The 21,130-nt window shown below is 34.4% G+C and overlaps 1 protein-coding gene and 1 long non-coding RNA gene across 2 annotated transcripts; both read left to right on the top strand.

The window, feature by feature from the left end:
• Window positions 1–335: 335 nt before the first annotated feature.
• LOC104103050 (ribulose bisphosphate carboxylase/oxygenase activase, chloroplastic) lies at window positions 336–12,307 on the top strand. Its single transcript, XM_009610918.3, has 12 exons — window positions 336–724; window positions 829–914; window positions 1,023–1,032; window positions 1,818–1,880; window positions 2,297–2,410; window positions 3,262–3,323; window positions 4,511–4,565; window positions 4,735–4,936; window positions 6,906–7,012; window positions 7,443–7,498; window positions 9,688–9,780; window positions 12,089–12,307. The coding sequence occupies exons 1-12, from the start codon at window positions 373–375 to the stop codon at window positions 12,194–12,196; spliced, it is 1,308 nt and encodes a 435-aa protein (XP_009609213.1). The 5' UTR covers window positions 336–372; the 3' UTR covers window positions 12,197–12,307.
• LOC108946299 (uncharacterized) lies at window positions 8,311–8,761 on the top strand. The gene is made up of 2 exons (XR_001970621.2): window positions 8,311–8,434; window positions 8,576–8,761. It is a non-coding gene; the product is annotated as an uncharacterized lncRNA (long non-coding RNA).
• Window positions 12,308–21,130: the final 8,823 nt, after the last annotated feature.

The raw sequence follows: 21,130 nt of genomic DNA, 5'->3' as shown, positions 1-21,130 counted from the left end.
TGATATTATAGCTTCCTTCTTCTTTTAAGGAGAGCTAGTGCTGGTATTTTGATACATAGGAAATAATCTATTATTCCACTATAAGAGAAAGGAGTAAAAAACTATGTGAAATAAATGAGTTAGAATCATATTTGATTGGATATTGCTCACACAGAGTTAATTATTATATACTATGTAAGAAGAAAAGTAGAGAAGTATTGGGCGGGGTTTTGTCCCTCATGTGGCGCGAAATAACCTCTCCAACTGAGTGTACCGATAACGTGTACAAGAAAGTGTGAAAATTGGTCGGCTAATACTACTCTTGCTTGTTTTAAAGTTGTATATGTAACGGCTATAGTAAAAGAAAACTAAAGGCCCAAAATTCTTCAAACAATGGCTCTCCTCTTCAGAACTCCTCTCCCCAGTTTTCACTCATCTACTTTCCTCTGCAACTTCACCCCCTCAATTCCACTTTCCCCTTTTAAGCAATTTCCCAATTACTCTTTTCTCTCTGCTCGTTGCTCTACTAGCGAAAGCCAACAGAGTGAGAGCCAAGACTCAAATCAAGATGCACCAAAGAAGAAGAAAAGACTCTCTGAACAGTCCTCATGGGAAGCCAAAGATTCCGACGGCAACGATTATCTTTACAGGCTTGGCGCTGAAGCCGATAATATGAATATCGCTGTTGGTGCTAGGGCTGGAGTCATCGATGATCTCTTCGCCGGCAATTTCCTTGGAAAAGACTGTAAAATACTTCAATTTTGCACTTTCTTTATCATTACCGTAATCTCTGCAAAATTGTGTTCCGCTTAATTTTCTTAATTTTTTTATTTGATTGTCTTTTTTCAGCGGATATTGTGTTTGATTATAGACAGAAGGTGACTAGGTCGTTTGCGTACCTTCAAGGCGACTACTATATTGCTCCGGCGTTTCTGGTACATTAATTCTTTGGTTTTTTCAATTTGTTCCTTGATTTGTTAGAAAATTAATCAATTTTGAGTTCCTCACACACTTTTTTTTCTTTGTTTTCTTCATGTGAACAGGATAAAGTTGGTAAGTTTCAATCAGTGCCGCCTTTTTAATCTTCCAACAGCTAATTCTACGCGATTATTGTACCTTGTGTATGAGTACTCGTGCTTCGGTGTACCAAGATGAGTTTGACTCTAGCGTTTTAGTTTCCTTTCGAATCTTACTTTCTTGCTAGAGTGAATAATGGAGATCAGCTGGTTTTCTGATGCCTGCTTGACTATGGATTAATTACTGTTCTGTTTGGCTCCTCTTCCTAGCTATCAGTAGAAATACAACCTTTTCTATTGTACATTTTCTTTTTTGGGTTAATTCTGCAGAGAGATTTGACTAAGAATCTTTTGACTTTTGAGCGTTCAAAAAAAGAGAATCATGATTTGCTATTATTTCAATTTATATAGGCGCTTTCACTTTAGCTGCTAAGGTGGTACTCAATCAACCTTGGGGCAAATTTAAATTTCCTTTAATAAGAGGCTGTGTAGAAAACTTGTCTTGATGTCTAATTATGGACTCAAAAGGCTAATCTACGTTTTCCGCACCTGGTACATAACATGTTTTCTCGCAAACCTCTTTCCTTTGGTTTGGATGTGTATCTGTAAGTTCTGCAGGTATAAAATTGGTACAGTAGTTCATGTGTTTGGAGGATTTAACATCTACACTTTTATGCAGATTTTAACTTGTGAACTTGTTATTTCACCATGCACTTCTTTTATGCTATTATTGCAAGCAGAGCTTCCTTATTTAAAAGCATTGGTGTTTAACATTTTTTTCCTGGCCCCATTTCGATGATATGTGAACTCTTACACCTGCAGTGTGTCACATTGTGAAGAACTACATTTCTCATCTTTTGAACGCCAAAGTTCCTCTGATTCTAGGCAAGTATGTTTTCTTTTCCCATTTTGTTGTTGGCAACTTTAGGATCTTTACATGTACCTTATTCTGAGAAAGTATTTTTTGTACAAGTAAAATTTATTTTCTGATGGAGATTTGAAAGCAACAGTTTTCTGCACTGCTGTTCCTACTAGAAATACCCTGCACTTCACATTTTATTCTAGTGCTGGACTATCTTAGATATTTTCACTATTCTTTTATATTCTCTGATTGTGATAATTGCTTTACAATCAAATTTTTATCATAATTATAATTTTTATCATGCACATACCATGATCTTGATACTCCGTGGATATTGTTAGTTTTGCTGCAAAAGTTTTGTATTATGCTTGATCAGCTTTTGAGCTGAATGTTAGGGGGATGTGAGAAGATATTCTTAAGATAATGTTTTTTGTAACAGGCATTTGGGGAGGAAAGGGGCAAGGCAAATCATTTCAGACTGAACTGATCTTTCAGGCAATGGGGATTGAACCTGTCATTATGTCTGCAGGAGAACTGGAATCAGAAAGAGCTGGTAGAATTATTTCTGGTTTCTTTATAAATTGCTGAAGAATGGTTATAAAAAATTGCTGAAGAATGATATAGACAGGAACACTCCATACTTTTTGGACGTATTGCCCAAAATTCGAACTTGAGTAACTATTATCATCCTTGAATGAAAAAACAAAAAGAAAAACCACCTTGCAACTAATATTTCTGAACTGACAAGCCAGGGTGGCAATCTACAGTATAGACATATAAAAATGGCTTGTGATATCTTCCTTTCTGGGATATTTTTTAGTATGACTTGGAAAAAAGTTAACCATGTTGATGTCAGATTCCGTTTGATGATTTTTTAGATGCAAATGTGGACACATAATTGACTTGTCGTTATTCCTACTTTGATATTGCTCCCACTGTCGTATCTGGAAAGAGTCTGTAAATAAACCTTGACTGCCTTTCGTTTAAATTTTTTTACTAGATCAATTATCACAAGTGCTATGCTTAGTTAAAGCATTGTCTTAGAGGAACCAAGATTTACTATTGTTGGTTCAGAAAAGTATAATTGGCTTTAATCATATATTTATCCAAGAGCTAGAGACCTTCACCTTCATCCAACAATTTTATAGGTTAGTATGAGAGAAGACATTTCCATAATGAGACACAAAATTTATATGCATAAACTGTCTTTCCAACTCAATTTCATGGACTCATATTGTGACCATCTCGGATGGTGATCATACTTCTTTCATTTTTCCTGATTACCTTCAAGTAAAGAGTATAATTTCCAATTTTATAATCTGTGTTTCTTTTACCTTTTTAAATATATTTTTTACTTTTACAGGAGTTATTTATTTATTATCTTTTTTATCTTTCCTCTATCAGGAGAACCAGGCAAGTTAATACGTGAACGTTACAGAACTGCTTCTCAAGTGGTTCAGAACCAAGTTAGAAGCTTTACTGCTTTTATTACTGGTACATGTATAAGTTTGTATGTCTAGGTTGTGTTATTTAATATAGGTTATGCTATGATTTTTGTTATATACTATGACTTAGTAGCTGCTTTAATTTTGACACTTACATTTATCATTTTCTGGTTTTCTGTTTTCCGTGACAATAGTTCTTAAGTAATGGATCTCTGTTATTTTTTATTTTTTTGAATAGAAATGTATAGAGAATAAGTTACAAATGTAAGCTTATTTAATCTTACAAGTTACAAATTAAAGTTTATCCAAAACATTAAATAAAAACAATACAATAACAACCCAGTATAATCCCACTAGTGGGGTCTGGGGAGGGTAGTGTGTACGCAGACCTTACCCCTACCCTGGGGTAGTGAGGCTGTTTCCGATAGACCCTCGGCTCCATCCCTCCAAGAACTCCCCACCTTGCTCTTGGGGTGACTCGAACTCACAACATCTTGGTTGTAAGTGGAGGTTGCTCACCACTAGAGCAACCCACTCTTGTCAAAAACATTAAATAACAAAGTTCCAAATGGATGTATGTGATAAATATGTACGCTCCTAATATTGCACACTATATATTTCTTCCTTTCATGTTAATATTTTTCGTTCTCCTAGGTGAAAAAGAAGCAAAAGAACACCCCCCCCCCCCACACACACACACACTCCAAGTTTAGATTGAGAGGCAGATGAAAATTGAAACAATAAGAATAAGACATCCATGATATTCCATGCTTCACTGAGAATGTGCATTTGGTCCACTGAAGAAAGAGTAGCTTCACAGCACAGGATATGCATGCATTGTCTGTTTCAGTTATGAACGACTGTTACAAAACATGCATTTTTAATTGCGGGTTCAAAAGTAGTTGCATTATAAACTGATTCTCTCTCCACTTTGGCCTTTTGGGCATTTTGTGTGTGTGTGGGGGGGGGGGGGGGTGACGGAATTTCCTACTAATAGTTGCACATTAGAATGATTATGAAGAAGGTTGTGAAATACTATTCCGCGAATTGCAGAATTTGTTCCACTTCATATATGCAGCTCACTAGTTGAAGTTATGAGTTATTGTGACTTATTGAATTTTCTCTATTCCTTCTATAATTCTCTCTAAAGTCTTAACATTTAACTTGAACAATTAATGAACTGCGTTATGGTTCCTATTGCTTAACAGGGAAAAATGAGTTGTTTGATGATCAATGACATTGATGCTGGCCTTGGCAGATTTGGTAAGCTATATTATCTTTACTTGGATGTTCCAATGTACACTTGTTGGTTATTCTTTTTTCAGTTTCTATCAAGCATCTCTTCTGTCTAAATCGTTGTATATCTTTTTGCTCTCTTTTTAACCAAGAAATAAATACTGTCATTAAAGAGATTGTTTCTTTTCCTGTGAAGGTAACACTCAAGTGACTGTCAACAACCAAATTGTTGTTGGAACTCTGATGAATTTGTGTGATAATCCTACAAGGGTAAGCGTTGGGCAAGACTGGAGACAAAACGATATAACACACAGGATTCCTATTATTGTTACAGGAAATGATTTTTCAACAATGTATGCTCCCCTAATTCGTGATGGGAGAATGGAAAAGTTCTATTGGTACGCCCCCTCTCTCTCGCTTGTCCATTGGTTCATTGGCTTCTTTTCTTGCAACTTGGGAGTATCTATAGGAGTCACTTGTATTACAAATAATATCAGTTAATGAAGGTCTAGTGAAGTACAGAAACCTCAATAGGTCTATCCTTCCTCGGTCTAATTTTTTCTAAACATGTTTTTTGAGAAGTTAAGATAACTTGATAAATAAGGCCAGCACTAAGTATGTGCTGATGAAACTGTACAATGTTGGCAAAGCAAAAAACCCAAAAGTATTCCCCAGCTAATCCTGTAGTGATTCTATTGTCTGTAAAATCGATTCAGCCTCATTTGCATGTTCCAATCTACATCAAAACAGAACAAAAATATACAATTAGCCTTTAACACGTGAATAGAATTAGTAGAATCTTCAAAGCATCTCCTGTTTCTCTCAATCCACGCAGTCCACCAAATACAAGCAGGTGTCATATTCCACCAAAGAGATTTACTCTTCCATTTCCTTTTCTAGTCCATGATCTCGTCAAGTCAGTTGTTTTCCTGGCATAGCCACTGCCTACTAGTGATATTCAAGAAACTCTGCCATAGTTGAAGAGTGACTTGGCACGGAAAAATAAATTGCTGATGCTCTCTTCTTGACTCCCACACAGAAAACATTTACTGCATAATGCCAAGCCTCCCTTTTTAAAATTCTATTGCGTGAGTCAAGGTTGCTTGCATGTAAAACAAGCAACCTTGACTGGTGCTTTGGTCCTCCAGATTTGTGCCCATGGCTGAGCCTTTGGCAGATTCTCCACTTCTGTTAGATCTCTCTAGCATGAACTCACTTAGGGTGTCTTCACTGTTAGAAAGTCACTGGCAGGTGTTTAGAAGATTAAAAAATTCAGCAGCCCCAGTTACCTCCCAATCATAGAAATTCCTTCTAAAATCTATGCTCCAAATCCCATTAAGTATACTGTCAGCCAGAGAACGCAATTTGTTTACTGCTTAGGAGAACAAATCTGGAAATAAATCTGTCAAAGTAGCTGCACCAATCCAGTTGTCCAACCAAAAGAAAATATTCCTTCCATTGCCCTCCATACTTATACACCATAGGGTGTCTGCACATCTTTGGTCAGTGTGTTTTATTACTGTCATCAGACTAAGATGGTGCTGAGAAGATTACATCCAAAAACATGATCAAATGTTTTCCTACCTAACTGTGCAGTTGAACCAACAAAATGTATTATGGTATTTGCATCAGTTACAAGGTCCATATCACACAAAAAGCTACGGAGATCCTTCCTAGATTTAATTTTGTGGACCACATCATAAATAAGGGTAGGACACCTATTTTTTTGTTTGAACTAACTGGTATCCATTTAGCGTTCAAGTTAACATCATGAACTTGGCACTTTCAAGTTTATGAAAATTACAACGCCACTGTAGCTAATATTGGTAGTGATTAATTTATAAACTTTGGTTTCCTTGTTGATTTTAAATTATTATAACTGTTATACATAAACTTAACAAAAAATTCTCAGTTGTTCAAAAATAATAATGCTAACCTATTTTTAAGAAATTGTTTTTTTGGACCTAACTCAACCTCAAAAGCTAGCCAAGACCATATAAGGAGACCACAACTCATTTCCTCAACCAATGTGCGACTTAACACCGTCCACATGCCTAGGACTGCACAACTTGGGCGTGGATTACATAAGGGGCCCAACATTGAGAAACACAACAACATGGGTCGATGTGCTTGGCTCTGATACAAGGTGAAGAATCAAGAAATGGACCTTGAGCCTAGCTCAACAGGCTTGCCCAAGAGGCCAAGACCATATAAGGAGACTACAACCCATTCTCTCAACCGATGTGAAGCTTGACATATATAAAGCTTTTCAACCCTTTGGAAATAATTTATATGTCCTCCGTGGATAACAGTTTGTTGTAATGCATTTCATGGCAAGTAGTGACTATATGATCTTTCATGGTACAGGCAGCCCACCCAAGAAGACATCGAGAATATTGTTTGCAGAATGTACGAGAAAGATGGCATAACAAAAGATGAGGTTGCGACCATTGTTAATACATTCCCGAATCAAGGTGACTAACCATCCATGAGAATTATTTTTGCAGCTCTCATGGCACATATTCAAAGTTTTGATGATTTTTGTGTTGGCTCACACTTTGCTTTCTTTCCCTTATATATCTCTAAAAGCAACACTATTTAATAGGTACAATCACTGTTTTGGTACAGAAATTCGGGCATGTTTCAGTTTTATCTAATAGATGGCCCAAGTATGGTGTGTTTAACACACTTTGGACAATAAGGACTTACGATCTTGCACCATCACATTGCTGCATATGCTGTTATGGGACTATGTAATTGGTTAAGAATTGGTTCAAATATTACACTTCATGATCATAAACGGTTTATATTACTTGATTGTCATGTAGACAGTAGATCTAACGCAATATGCAAAGGTGAGAAAGGTCCTTTTTCCTCTTATATATCTTGTTCATCTCTTGGCAGCATTGGATTTTTATGGAGCTATGAGATCTAGAACGTACGACCAGTCCATCCTAAAGGTAATCTGATTAGAGCAATATCATTTTACTTTATTTATTACCTTTTTTACGTATAAACTACTCCTCTATCATGTTTCACAGGTCTCTTCTTGTGTTTTGTTGTTGTGACAAATAGTTGGTTACATAACCTCTCTCCTTTTTGTCACCTAAGATGAAAAAAAGTTAAACATCGTTAAAAATTTCTTTATCAAAGTCTTAGATTATTGGAAAAAAATGATTTAAATGTTTGTTTAATTATCAATTTTCAAATTAGTTTCCAGATGATGGGAAAAGGTATAATTTGGTGAACAATGACCTTATTATGTCTGAGGATGGACAAAAATGTCAAGTTGCTGAATTACGATCATTGCATTTGTATTCCTGAAGCTAAGTGCTCTGTAAGATGCTTGTATGTCAGCAAAGGAGAAATAAATAAATAAATCCATGGTATCTACTATCTAAGGTTGGAAAAACTACATTCCACATTTTCCTTTCTACCCTGAGAGACAAAAGTAGATGACCATGTTCAGGTATAGCTAAAAAGGTTCATGCTTTTTGCGTTTTTTCCGATTTTCCCTAGATTCACATAATGGAAGATCCTTTAAGAGAAGTTCATTAATGTTGTGAAAACTTATCAGAAGACAGACATATGTATAAATTACTCTCTTCAACTCCTTTCCATTTACAAAGTTTATGCATTCTTTAATCAATGGTAGAAATCTTGGAACTGAAAGTACTTTTATTAGGAAATCTCTTTGGATTGAGGCATAGTTTTTGTCAATGTTGTTGAATGATGTTATCATTTTTCAGGAAAGTGGAGAGCGATAGAACTAGTAACAGTTGATGAGAACTCGGTATTATGTAAGAGACTTGCTAGTTTATTTAGTACCTTAGGGGCAATTCTTGTTGTTTTCAAAATCAGAGTCATAATATGAGAGTTGCCAAAATCATATGGAGGTCTATTGCATCTAGTGCTTAAGATAAAGATACTAATCCAATATCTATAGTATTCCTCTATGAAGACTGGTTCTCTGATTTGTTAAAACCAGCCGGCACGCGTTGCAACTTTTCAAGCTGGTCGGTCATTCCAGCTCGAAGGTGCACAAAAAAGTGGGTTAATTACATAGAAGGTCGTTGAACTTATGTATAGTCTAGTTGCAGGAAAATCATCAAACTAATTTTTATAACAAAGAAATCACTCAGCTTTCACTAAATATCCTACAATATCAATTTGGCCAAAAACCGGTGAAGGTTGGCCAGAACTCATCCAGCACATTTTAAGATAATTTTTCCTTAAAAAAATCACTTTAAGCTAGAAAATGCTCCCTAACTTAAATGTAGCAGACTATAACTTAAAGAAAGGGCAGATTAATTAGCCTTAGATTAACCCTTGGAAATGAATAACTCACCCACATACATGCATAAATCAGTAAATAAAAGGATTAATCCTAATGCTTAAATTGATCGATACCCTGCATCTCCATGGGAGCCATTAGATGTTTCCTATGGGATTACTCTAGGTTTGTTGTTGTTGTTGTAATCCTAATGCTTAAATTCACAAAATGAACTCGAATGCAACCATTAGCCGTAAGTTAGCCCTAGATAATGACTAAATCACACACATATATGCATAAATCATTAAATGAAAAAGTTGTTTATGCATGTCACTTTAATCCGATAATGACTAAATCACACACATGCATACATAAATCATTAAATAAAAAAGTTGTTTATGCATGTCAATTTAATCCTATAAAAGATTGTGCATAATCAAAAAATAAGTTATAATCTGCTCTTTTTAAGTGAGGGAGATTCTTTTTACTTTAAAAGGATTTTTAATGGAAAGAATGATTATAATATCTGTTTGGATGAGTTCCGTCCATCATTCACCGGTTTTTGGCCAAATTGATATTCTAGGATATTTAGTGAAAGTTTTAGTATTTTTTGGTTTGGAAAAATAGTTTGATGGTTTTCCAGCAGCCAGACTATACGATGACCTTTTATAATTTTTAAAAAAACCAATGTCATGACGAACATATGCCTCATCAATCTCACCATCAACTGTTCTTGCTTATTATTGGTGATTACAACTAATATATTGTGATTGGTTCTTTTTGACCTCAATGGTGCGCAAGTTTCTAATATAACGCTACCTTTCAAAGGCTTGATTAAATTTCAGTTACTTATTTTTGCTTTCTGCTTTTATGCAGTGGGTTGAAGACACTGGAGGTTCTGAAGATATTGGCAGAAGATTAATTCGTCAAAGAAAGAAAGGAGAACTTCCGGTTTTTGTTCCTCCAGAGGTAAGGCATTATCTGTTTTCCTTCCCTCTTTCTTGAAAATTAAGACTGTCAGTGCAGGGAGCAATTCTATCCTTACTTTTTCTTAGTGCTATTTTACAAACAACTCTATTTTACAAACAACTCTTTTTGCGTTTGTTGATTTGGCAGAAAGTTGTTTGGAGAACTATAATCTCTTTTCATACATAAAGAAGAAAAATGAGAAAAAGGGGAAAAAATTGGGGGGAGGGGGGGGGGGGTTAATAAGTACTTTGCCATGTGGTCTAAGCCACTAACCTTCATTAGATCTAAGAATAAGAGGTGGAAGAATTAGAGGGAAAGCGATATTTGAGAAGAGAAACCAAGTTTTATGCAATGACTTAGCTCATGGAAAATGAAATGTGCTTTTCTCCTGTAAAGTATGGGGAGACCTTTTCAGCTTCCTTCTCAAGAGTGAAAGTTGTAAAGAAGTAGAGCATCTTTAATCTCCAGATGACTTAAGACCTAGTGTAACCTTCCATGAGTTTGCCCCTAATCACCTAATGTTTCAACCGAGCCCCGGGATGATGAAGTTTTCCAGCTAAGCGTGTGCCTGAAAGCGATCTTCCTTTCCTTTCACCTCTTCTCTTGAACTCGATCGTATTGTTTTCCCTTCTTCATAACGAACTTACACAGCTCGTCCAAGATTCAATGTCGGCCCTTATCCCCAAAAAAAAAAAAAGGTTCAATGTCGGCCATGCTGTGACAATCCCTGAAGGTCTTCCTCACAGGCTCACACCTTCGTAGCCTTGGATTTCAAGAGCCAACCAGAAATGGATTCAAGCTACCCTTCTCTTCACCATAACTTAAACTTGCGTTAATCAGTAGCTCAAATTATTGCCCCTGATTTTTTCGCAAGAAAAGTGTTAGGGCTAGAGAGAAATAGTTCCTCTCTCTCCCAACGGGCTGGGCCTGGTTCTGCATTAATTGCTACCTGGCAACAGAATTTTAAGTTATAGCATAAAGAAAAAGGGTTATTTATAATGCGGCAGTTCTTTCTCTTTGTTTTTCTTCAGGTCGTGCTCCTAAGCTTACCAATCTAAGGATGGACCTTCGTTTTCCCAATAAAGTCTAGCATTGCACCTTCCGAGTAAGGTGTATTAGCATTAGAAACAAAATCTTGATAAATTCGAATATAGTAAGGTCATCCTCCATAGTGTGGATCATTTATGGATATTAAATCCATCTAGAGAAATTAGTCTCGTTGTTATCCTTTTTTCCCTTGTAAGTTGAAAGGAAGAGTTAGCAGACAAGATCTGTAGTAGCTCTAGCTTGCCTAGAGATTGTTTAAGGTTAAGGTTCAGTGGGAATTATGCTGAGCTTAAAGTGTGTTCCAAGTTGCCTAGTTGCCCATATTTGGTCAAATTGTTCTGCAGCTTCTTTAATTTTTCTGGTTGAAATAAATGCATTGTGTCAAAACTAGAGAGGGGTCAATTTAAAATGAAAGTATGGTGGTGACTCGACTCAATTCATCCCAAATTTGCTTGGGCCAATAGAGTTGGGTCTAATACGTAATGGATAACAGATTATAACACATCCCGCCCAACCCAAGTCCATTTCTAAAACAATTTTTTGTTACAATTGTGTATAAAGAATCATTCTATCCATCAATTCTGTTCTTTCCTTAGTTTAGAGAATTCAGTAACTTATTGAGTGCTTTTTAGCCTTAGGTCTTCACATAGGCGGGGTTGAGAATCAACTAGAAGACTACTGAGTTTTATCTACTTCACCTCGATGTCGACTCATCACATCCTGGGGTTGAAGAAGGTCCCAAGGGTTCGGTTGTTTGCCGATTCAAGTGGTACGTGAGTTGGGTTTAGAACGTCGTGAGACAGTTCGGTTCCTATCTACCGTTGGTGTTTAAGGGAGAACTGCGAGGAGCCAGCCAAACTGCGGTCCACTTTGTACGTTTGCTGAGCAGACCACTCAGGCATTTTAGAAAAGGGAAGGGAACTTCTCACCCCGAGGGAGGCGGGAAGCGGTAGCTTCTAGAATGGAAGCTTCTCCTTTACTTTTTTAGAGCGTATCGCTATTTTGAAATAAAAAAAAGGTTTATGGATGAAGTAATCGGAATGACAAGTGGTTACGGTTGCGGAAAGCGGAGAAAGTCGGGAACCGTCGGTTACCTTTTGAATCAAAGTAGCGACAAGCCGAGTATTACGACTACAGGGGGAGAAGCAAAGCTTCGTAGACCTCTAGTATGCTTTTTTCTGATGAGGATTAGTATAATCTACCATTAACATTTTTTCCCCTACTAATCATTCACTATCCTGCCGGTATTTTTCTTGGACAGCAAACGGTTGAAGCTTTACTTGAATCAGGATACTCTCTTGTCAAAGAACAAAAGTTGATTATGGATAGCAAACTTTCAAAAGAATACATGAAGAACATGGATGAATAGTACGTGACTATATGCTTTATAAAGGCTTGAGGTTATTTTGTGTACATCATTGACTGAACAAACCGTAAGACATTATCCGTAAAGGAATCGCGAAAGGTGAATTTAAGTTTATTTTTTCTATTCTTTTTATTTCTTTTTTGCAAAAGAGCTGAATACTTTCCTCTCTATAGTACTGACTCGTAATACTGAGGTCCCAAAATCAGGACACTCCAGAAATTCTTTTTTGAGAAAAAAGGATGAGAACTCCCTCTTATTGTTTAAGTAAATGATTTGAAGTCGTTGGCTGAAAGGAGCCTTGGAGCAACGGTCAAGTTGTTTCCGTGTGACCTATAGGTCACGGGTTCGAGCCGTAGAATTAGTTACTGATACTTGCATCAGGGTAGGCTGCCTACATCACACGCCCTTGAGGTTCGGCCTTTCCCCGGACCCTGCATAACGCGAGATGCTTTATATACCGAGCTGCCCATCTAAAGTCATTGGCGTCTGCTTTTATGATGGCCCGTGGTATTCTAAATAGTGTGGCAATAAAGTAGGTACATATTCATCTCTCAAGGGCTAAAGTCCCCTTCTAATTTAATGTGAGTTAAGGTAGTTTGCAGATGGACCATTTCCTTTCCTCACAGCCCCACCAATTTAATGAGTATAGGATGATCTTGACTAACTGCACTTGGTACTTTTCTGATGGAAGCCTGCTTTCATTGGGCTCACGTTTTTCTTCCTTTCTACTTCAGTTTATCTTTTATGTCTTTGTATTTGTAATGCAAATTAACAAAGCGATTATCTGCTGAATCACCAATGCCTAAATTTGACTTTGCTATTGGTAGGGATTTTTTGGTTTCCACTATGATTTGAATCCTGTTCTTCAAGGTATTTACCCACTTCATTGATCTAACAAAATTACATTGTTTATAGTATTTGTGGTGTGTACTTTATTACCAAAGGGCCTGAGTGAATGTATAGGGTAAAATTTATGAGGATCAGAAGTCCTATCAATGGGTTTTGGGTTATAGAATCATCTCAATTCCAATTTTCTGTTAAGTGGTAACAAAATATGTACAAAATTTACAGACCACCAATTGATTAAAAACAGTATATCCTTTTACCAAAGGCCTTTATCAAATACAGTAGCAGAGTGAAGACATTAATTTGACATAAACCAAACAAAGTTCCGTGGGTTTTGATCGAAATTTCTGGGTTTGAGACTCGGAGACTAATCAAGAAAATTGAAATTACAAGCCATGGTGGCATACATCTTACCCTTCCCAGACCCTACTTGTGGGAGTATACTGGATGGTCTCTAAAAGGCGGGGGCGTGAGGCATGGCGTTTTACCTACTGTGAGGCGAGGCGCAAGCCCCGAAGCATGGGGCATAAGCCTCATAGATCTTTAAATTTGTTAATTTATAAATTAATAAAATAGCATAATAACATAAAAATATAGAAAGTACATTGCCAGTTTAAGAAAATTACAAATAACTAAAAAACCTCATAAAAATAAAATTTCTAAAATGTTTTTATCGGCATAAACAATCAATAATAATAATGTTACTATGAAATACAAATCAATTATAACGTCTTAACTTTCAAATATAAAAAAAAAAAATCAAAATTTCTTAATAAATATTATAAAACAACATATTTTACCTTTCTAAAATATATTACTCCTTTTGCTATTATCAAACTTTTACACATAAGATCGATCTATCTTTTACACATAAGAGATTCAAAGGGGATACTTTCTTAATTTCAGTATTGTAAATGGCCATGAAGGCTCATTTCCTCCAATAGCAAGTGAAGATATAAATTTTGACTATCTATTTTAGATATTCACTCTCACGTTGTTCTCAATTAGTAAATTTGTAATATTATGACTTGTTTTTTAAGTTACTCTCAATCTTCATATTCCTATAGATGAATAAAATTTTAATCATTTATTTGTTAAAGAGTTTTGAGGGTCAATAGTGCTAATTAGGATATTTGACCCACGATTTGAGTAATAATTGTTGGGCGAAGCCTGAGTGTTGGGTGTTAGGCGTGTTTAAGACGCATAGTCGGGCGCTTGAGGCGTAAGCCTCACAAAACTAAGCCTCACGCGCGAGTCTCGGGGCGTTTTGATAGTTCCCCACCCCCGGGCGAGTCCCGGAAAAGCCTTTTAAAACACTGGTGTCATACACTAAAAGCTCAATTTCACAGTGGTGCAAATATTTGAAGCATGGCTGCTGGACTAAAAAGACTTCTACATAATTATTAAATATTAAAGAATGACAACCAGATTAATCAAATCAAAAGTCCAGATTACCGTTAAAATACTATAATCAAAGGAAGTCACAAATATATATATTAAGATCTTTTTATAATCGTGCCAAGCTTTGTCCTTAATAAAATCAATCGAATGAATGGCTCTCGCTGACGAATTTGAGGACCGTTGTATACATCATTCATCATGCCGAAAAAATAATACATAATCGCAATGAAAGAAATGCCAAAGGCATTATAAATTGATAGAGGGACAAGAAGTCAAAATCCAATTGATTAAAAGCATTAATGTTGTGCATTTCAGTGAGTTAGGAGGGGAGTTCCTTATTCCGTCCTTAGAATAAGAAATCTTATATAACTTACTTTTATTTGTTGTAACAGATAACCTCTGATTTTTAAGATTATAAATTTCACAGTTTATTACCGTAGTTGTATTTATATGGCTTGATACTGTAAAAATTCATATATATTATTGATCAGTGTATATAAGTTATAACTCAATATAAAAATAAAAATTGTCAGAGATCATATAGGATAATAGGAGTAGTACTTAATATTGTATAAGGAAAGTCCTTTGTTGTGTGGTGTAGGGCTTCTTTCAAGGTAGGTGAGCTAGTGTTTTCATGCTTCATGAAATTCCCACTTCTAAAACAGAATAGAGTGGTCCATTTTGCTAATCCATTACTTAATCAAACTATTTTCAAAACCTAACAAAGTGCTTAATTTTTTTTGCCTTTATGACTAACTAAGAGGTTTCACTTCAAATTATTTAAACATACCATCATGATCAGTGAAGAATAAATCCACTACAATAGTCTATTTCTTCAAATTAATTGCCATCCCTCCAAGGAAAAAGAAACTAAGAATAAAATAAGAATCATCAGTCCCCGCAAAAATAATAGTATTCCATGGTCTAATTGGGGGGTAAAACTATTTTATAGAATAAACAAAGAAAAGTATGATGAGAATTATTTATTAAAGTTCATAAAAAATTTAGGTACTAATTAAGAGGTTTCTAGTCTTGAATTGTTAATACAAAAAGGGAAAAATAGCACGGACTAGCCAGTTTTCGGACTAGTAATTGAAAAATAGTCAGTGTTTGCAAAGTCATTAAAAAATAGTCATTATTTTGCTGCAACACTTAAAGTTCTAGTACACTAGAGATTGGTGCACATGAACTCCAACACACGGAAGTTCCAGCATAATATACTGGAGATTGGAGCACATGTGTATGACCTTCCAGCATATTATGCTGTAAGTCCAGTATATTATGTTGAAATATTTTTCGGATTTTGAATAGTATTTTCGTTCAGATTTATCTTTACATGAAAAGTGATTAAATTTTGATTATTTTTAAAATTGCGTTATTTTCCGATTACCACTTGTAAATCTGGTTATTTTTTATTTTCACCCCTGAAAAGTGATAATATATGGGTCACTAAGAACTGTTAGTTGAAGTTGACAAAACGCAGACGAAATCGTTTGGTCTATCTATCACCATACCCTTTACACTTTGTTTTTTTTTTTTTTTCTGGGTACACTTTGTTTTCTTCTTTCTTGTTCATTATCTTTTTATTTTCTTGTGTTTTTTAGGAAAGATTCGTACTATTAGATGCGCGCGCTTTTCAATTATTACGAATACATAATTCAAGAGTTTACGTATAACACACACTTGCACTAACTTTGTCCTTTCAATTTCGTTATGTTTTTTCGGGTATAGATTCAATTTCGTTATTGTAGTGAAAATTTATTCACTTTTACGTACATTTGAGATGAAGCTTATAATGTACTAGCTCTTGATTATGCCCCAAAATTACAAGGAGAATTGATTTTTTAATCCTTTACAAAGTTGTTTATAAACGTAACATAGAAAATAAATAAATAATGGTACGGATTGAAGAATTACGAGGCAATAATCTAACAGACTACGATACGTGCTCATCCGATAGAATAATTGTGATATCCCTAATTTGATATCTAACTCTAAGAGAATAATATACATTCTTTTTTCATGTTGTTGTTCGCTTCTGAGATTAAATAATGAAAGAAATACATAATAATTAACCCAATACCCATCGGGCGGCTCAAAGGATCTCGTGATCTAAGGCGAAATCATATTGAGAGACCCTTAAATTTATTTGATAAAATATTTACACTAACAAAAAAGATTGCTTTTAAAATAATAAATTAATCATTTAATACAAAAAAATAAATTTAAAAAATAAAAAAGAAGGAAGAAGTGCACAAAAAAAGTGGTAGACTATCGGATGTTGAGGTTCAGAACTCAAAGTGAAAATTCTGATTTGGCTATCATCACAAAGAAGAAAAAGAAATAAACGTCCATAACGTAATAGCTTAAGTTTTGAGCATTGGCGGTGTCAAAAATATTTGCTCCTTCTGATCAATTTAAACGATAACTATAGTTGATTCTATTAAGTAACACTTACTAGTAAATATCTAAAATAAATTATAAATAACCTAATATAATATATTGAATTACACTAAAAAGAAAACGGGTGCATGGATGCTTTTGTGTTCATGCAGTTTCAGAGAACTTTGTAAAAAAAATTCATTATGTTGTCGATATATATAACTTAATTCCGATATAAAAAGGATAAAATTAAAATTGAAAAGCGAAGCAAATATACTAATTGGGGGGGGGGGGGAATTATCATAATTTATACATTTATTGTATAAAGTAACTTCAATCAAGTAACAAAAATATATACTGTAATACTTTTCTTTATACTAATTATTTATATAAATTATATATTATATAATAATAATAGTAATTTAAAATAAATTTGCGGCCTTCAAATTATAAAGGCCTAAGGCAATGAACTCATTTTCCAAAACTTTAGAGCCGCCCTGGTACCCACTAACCATGGTTTAGCTGTCATTCTAAAGTTTCAATTTATTGGATCGGAAAACTAACTAAGATTCACTTTCCCCCAAGAGTCATATTGGTTGAGAATATCAAGTTGAAAACAACCGCATCAACTTGATGACTATTTGACCATACAATATATGGCTGTTTTCTTGAATCGTGGTATGATAATCCCCAACAACCCTCCATTAAAAATTATGTAAATAAGTGGTTAGAAGGTTAATGTAGCCTAAATATATTTAATCTTTTTTTTTTTGACGTAAAGCCAAGACAAGATTAAAACCAGTGTAAAGTAGAAAACAAAGGGAGAAATAGACCAGATGATTTTGTTTTGTGTCATTAATTAAACAAAAGCTTCATATGATCCTTTCAACTGTCCTAATGTAATTGGCCAAACATTTTGGTCCCTAAAACAAAAGTAACTCCTTGTTGTTTGATCATAATCTATATCTTAAAAATTTCATCAAGAGATTCAATATTTACTACGATAATAAAAAATTTATCATATATATAATGTGATTTTCAAGAGAGAAAATTCGGATAAACCCTTATGCACCTCTAGTTCCGTCGTCTCTTTTGCTCCCTAAGATAAAAGTAACTCTGTTGTAGTTTTATCATAATTTATATCTATGTATAGAGAAGAAAATTCACTAAGAAATTCAACATTTGCCATATATTAATAAATTTTTAAATGTTATAACGATGTGATTTTTCTTGAGAGAATTCGGTTAATTAGTCATTTTCTTTCTCACCAAGAACACCTAATGACTCCAATAATTACTACTTATGCGTATAAAATTCATTACAATTAAATATAACCACGTGGTCCAAACGACTGCCGACACTAGGGAAAGTCCTCCCTTGGATATTTGATTAAATAATTAGTATTACAACATCTATTTGATCTACTTCTCTCACTATGATTGACTCTATTTTCTTTTTCCTTGAATCCTTAGACTTGAATTAAATAAAATTTCCACTCCGCCATTATGAACAGCTTCTACCAGAAATTTTTAGATTTTCTATAGTTTTGTATACACTAAGTGAAAAGTAAACAGAAGGAATTGAAACGGTATAAAATGAGTGATGACATAATTATTTAACTGTTAATTAGCTCTTAACCGCTAACATAATTCAAATTTTGAATAACGAGTCAAATCCTTTTGGTAGTGATTTAACACTTTTCTAAAAGCCATTGTATAGTTCGTAGTGCATTGCAAGTGTAAATGTCACAAGGATAATTTTAAATCTGTTTTGCGTTTACTTTTATGATTATTCTATTATTTAGATAGTTAGAGCTAGATCGTCGCCCGAATTCAATTCTCATTTTTTCAATTTGGCATTCGAAATTTACTGTGCCGATTACTACAAAAAGTTTCTTCATTCTCATGAGAATCTTGTGTCCTTCCATGGTTAATACCAATTAAACGCCATCTTTAGATAAAATCGAATAAAGTGAAACTTTCCGTTGGAAAAAAGAGGATTCCTCCTTACTTTTCAAGTGATGTAAATCATGAGAATTTTAACCAATTTTAAGTTAACTCCGTCCTCAAAGAAAACAAATGAGATGTTGATCATTTATTCTTTTTTCTGGATTACGAATCTAATTAATCAGATTAACCCAATCACAAAGGCTTAAATACCACCGACAATCAAGAAATAAGCAGATGCTTAAAAAAATAAAATTCCTTTATTTTTGGGAAATGGAATTATCTTTTCTACTTTTATGTAAGTTAAAATCTCACAGTCAAACAAACCGCCCAATCACCAGAATTTCTGCTTTACTTGTTGCTTTCCCACCTAAACATGTCACGTTTTTGTATCCGCTCAAGTCAAAATACTTGTTCTGACAAAAAGCTAAAAAACCAGTAACAGCAGTAGAAAAGAAATGAAAAAATACCAATCAATCAAGATAAAATTAAGAACAAAGTCCAACGCCTAAAACAACCACGTGGCATGGAAATTTATTTCTTAAACAAAAGTACTTTAGAACAGTGTCACGTGTCGGCGGGTAGATTCCTAATCTAAAACCGAACAAACAAAAAAGGAAAAAAACATGAAAGTGGGAAAATAGTCATTAATTTCCACTCCTTATAAAAGTAGAAAAGTGGCATTGAGCCCAACAGAAAACAGTGTTATGTCCTCATTTAGTTTCCTCTCAAAATAAAAGTGTGTAATTTATTCTGTTCTTTTTGAAGAAGAAAGGAAAATAGAGGAGGTCTGGCCGGGTTAAAGATTTTGGTGAGTAGATTGGGAGGTGGTAGGTGTAGAAGTAGAAGTAGAAGGAAGAAATTGAAGATCAAATTCAAAGTAATGGATGATTGGTGGCAAAAAATGGTTTTTCCTGTTCGGCGTGTTTGGTTTGCTGTTTCTGCTCGTGTTAAAGCTCGAAAAAATGGTTAGTTTTTTCTTTTTCTTCCTTTATTTTTGGCTTAGAAAGAGTAGTGATTTGAGAATTTAATAATGATTCAGTGAATTTGAATTCTGAACATGCAAAAAGGGTACATATGCATGTGGTCGTTTTTAGATTATTTCCCCTGTTTTCTTCCCCTTTTTGCTGGGAAGTAAGTCGAGAGGATCCAGGATTTAAATTGCATGTGTTTCAACTTTTAAGAGTTGGACTAATTATATTTTTAAAGTTATGAGTTCATATTTATTATTTATTCAAATTTAATGAATTTTTACATATAAATTTTTATTATGTTTCAAAAATTATGGGTTCAATTGAATCCGTATACCTACTCGCTGTTGTGTGGGAGTTTGAAATAAGAGAGAAACCGGAAGATATGAAATTTCTTTTTTTCTTTTGATTCGACTGGTACTCGTTTTGAGGTCCAACTAATTTAATTTGATGCTCATTTGCGAGTTAAGTCTCCTATCAAAAAGTGACTTCATTTCTAAAGCTGTAATTCAAAACTTGTGAGTAAGAATGATGGTGAGAACGTAAAATTTAGATTTTTTAGATAGATTACCCGTATGAATTGTACTAAGATTTTTGGGGCTTGCCCAAAGTTTTTATTTATATTTTTTTCCAAAGAAATTTTCATCTTTATATCTTTTATTCATCTATATCTTTCCCTCCTTTTTAATTACTGGTTGTGCCGAGTGGGTGGGAGTTGGGAGGTGCGGTTGTGACATGTGAAGATGAAGAAGAATATGTCCGTGGAATTAACTCAGCACGCAATATGTACGCACGTGGAAGATACCTAAATCTTTAATTTGGACACCATTTATGACTTCATATGCTTATCAGTTCTGATGTCAAACCATGTACTACAAAAATTAAGCTCCCCTTAACTTTTTTTCAAATTGTTTTTGAAAATATTGTTTGTTCATGGAATATATTGGATTTTTTTTTTCAAGTTCCCAAAATCTGGTTTAGGTCATTTTTTGGGTGGAATTTTTTCTCCACTCACAAAACTTCCAACTTTTTTTTTCCCAACTAAATAGATGTCCAAACACAACTCAAACTTCCAAAAATTATTTAACTTCAAAAACTCTTTTTAAGTTTCTAACCAAATTTATGTTCAAGCGTTGGCTAAGACTTTTCCGTAAATTCATTGAAGTTCCATGACAAAGTGCTAATTTAAACTTAATTGAAGTTGTCATATTTCTCTTTCGTTTCTTTTTTTATTTAATTTAGACACCATTTATGAGTTCCTATGCTTATCAGTTCTGATACAAAACCATATACAAAAACTAAGACTTCTCCATAAATTGATTAAAGTTCCATGACAAAGTGAAACTTAATTGAAGTTGTCATTACTTCTTTCTCTTACTCTTTTTTTTGGG

This window comes from Nicotiana tomentosiformis, chromosome 3, assembly GCF_000390325.3.
Source record: "Nicotiana tomentosiformis chromosome 3, ASM39032v3, whole genome shotgun sequence".
Taxonomy (NCBI): Eukaryota; Viridiplantae; Streptophyta; class Magnoliopsida; order Solanales; family Solanaceae; genus Nicotiana; species Nicotiana tomentosiformis.
Note: the sequence above shows the minus strand (reverse complement) of the source record. Positions and strands in the feature narration are given on the sequence as shown.

Coding starts and splice junctions, on each gene's coding strand:
- LOC104103050 (XM_009610918.3), top strand. CDS start 373: ATGGCTCTCCTCTTCAGAACTCCTCTCCCCAGTTTTCACTCATCTACT. Junction 4,566..4,734: donor TGCTGGCCTTGGCAGATTTG/GTAAGCTATATT, acceptor TTTCCTGTGAAG/GTAACACTCAAGTGACTGTC. Junction 9,781..12,088: donor CGGTTTTTGTTCCTCCAGAG/GTAAGGCATTAT, acceptor TTTCTTGGACAG/CAAACGGTTGAAGCTTTACT.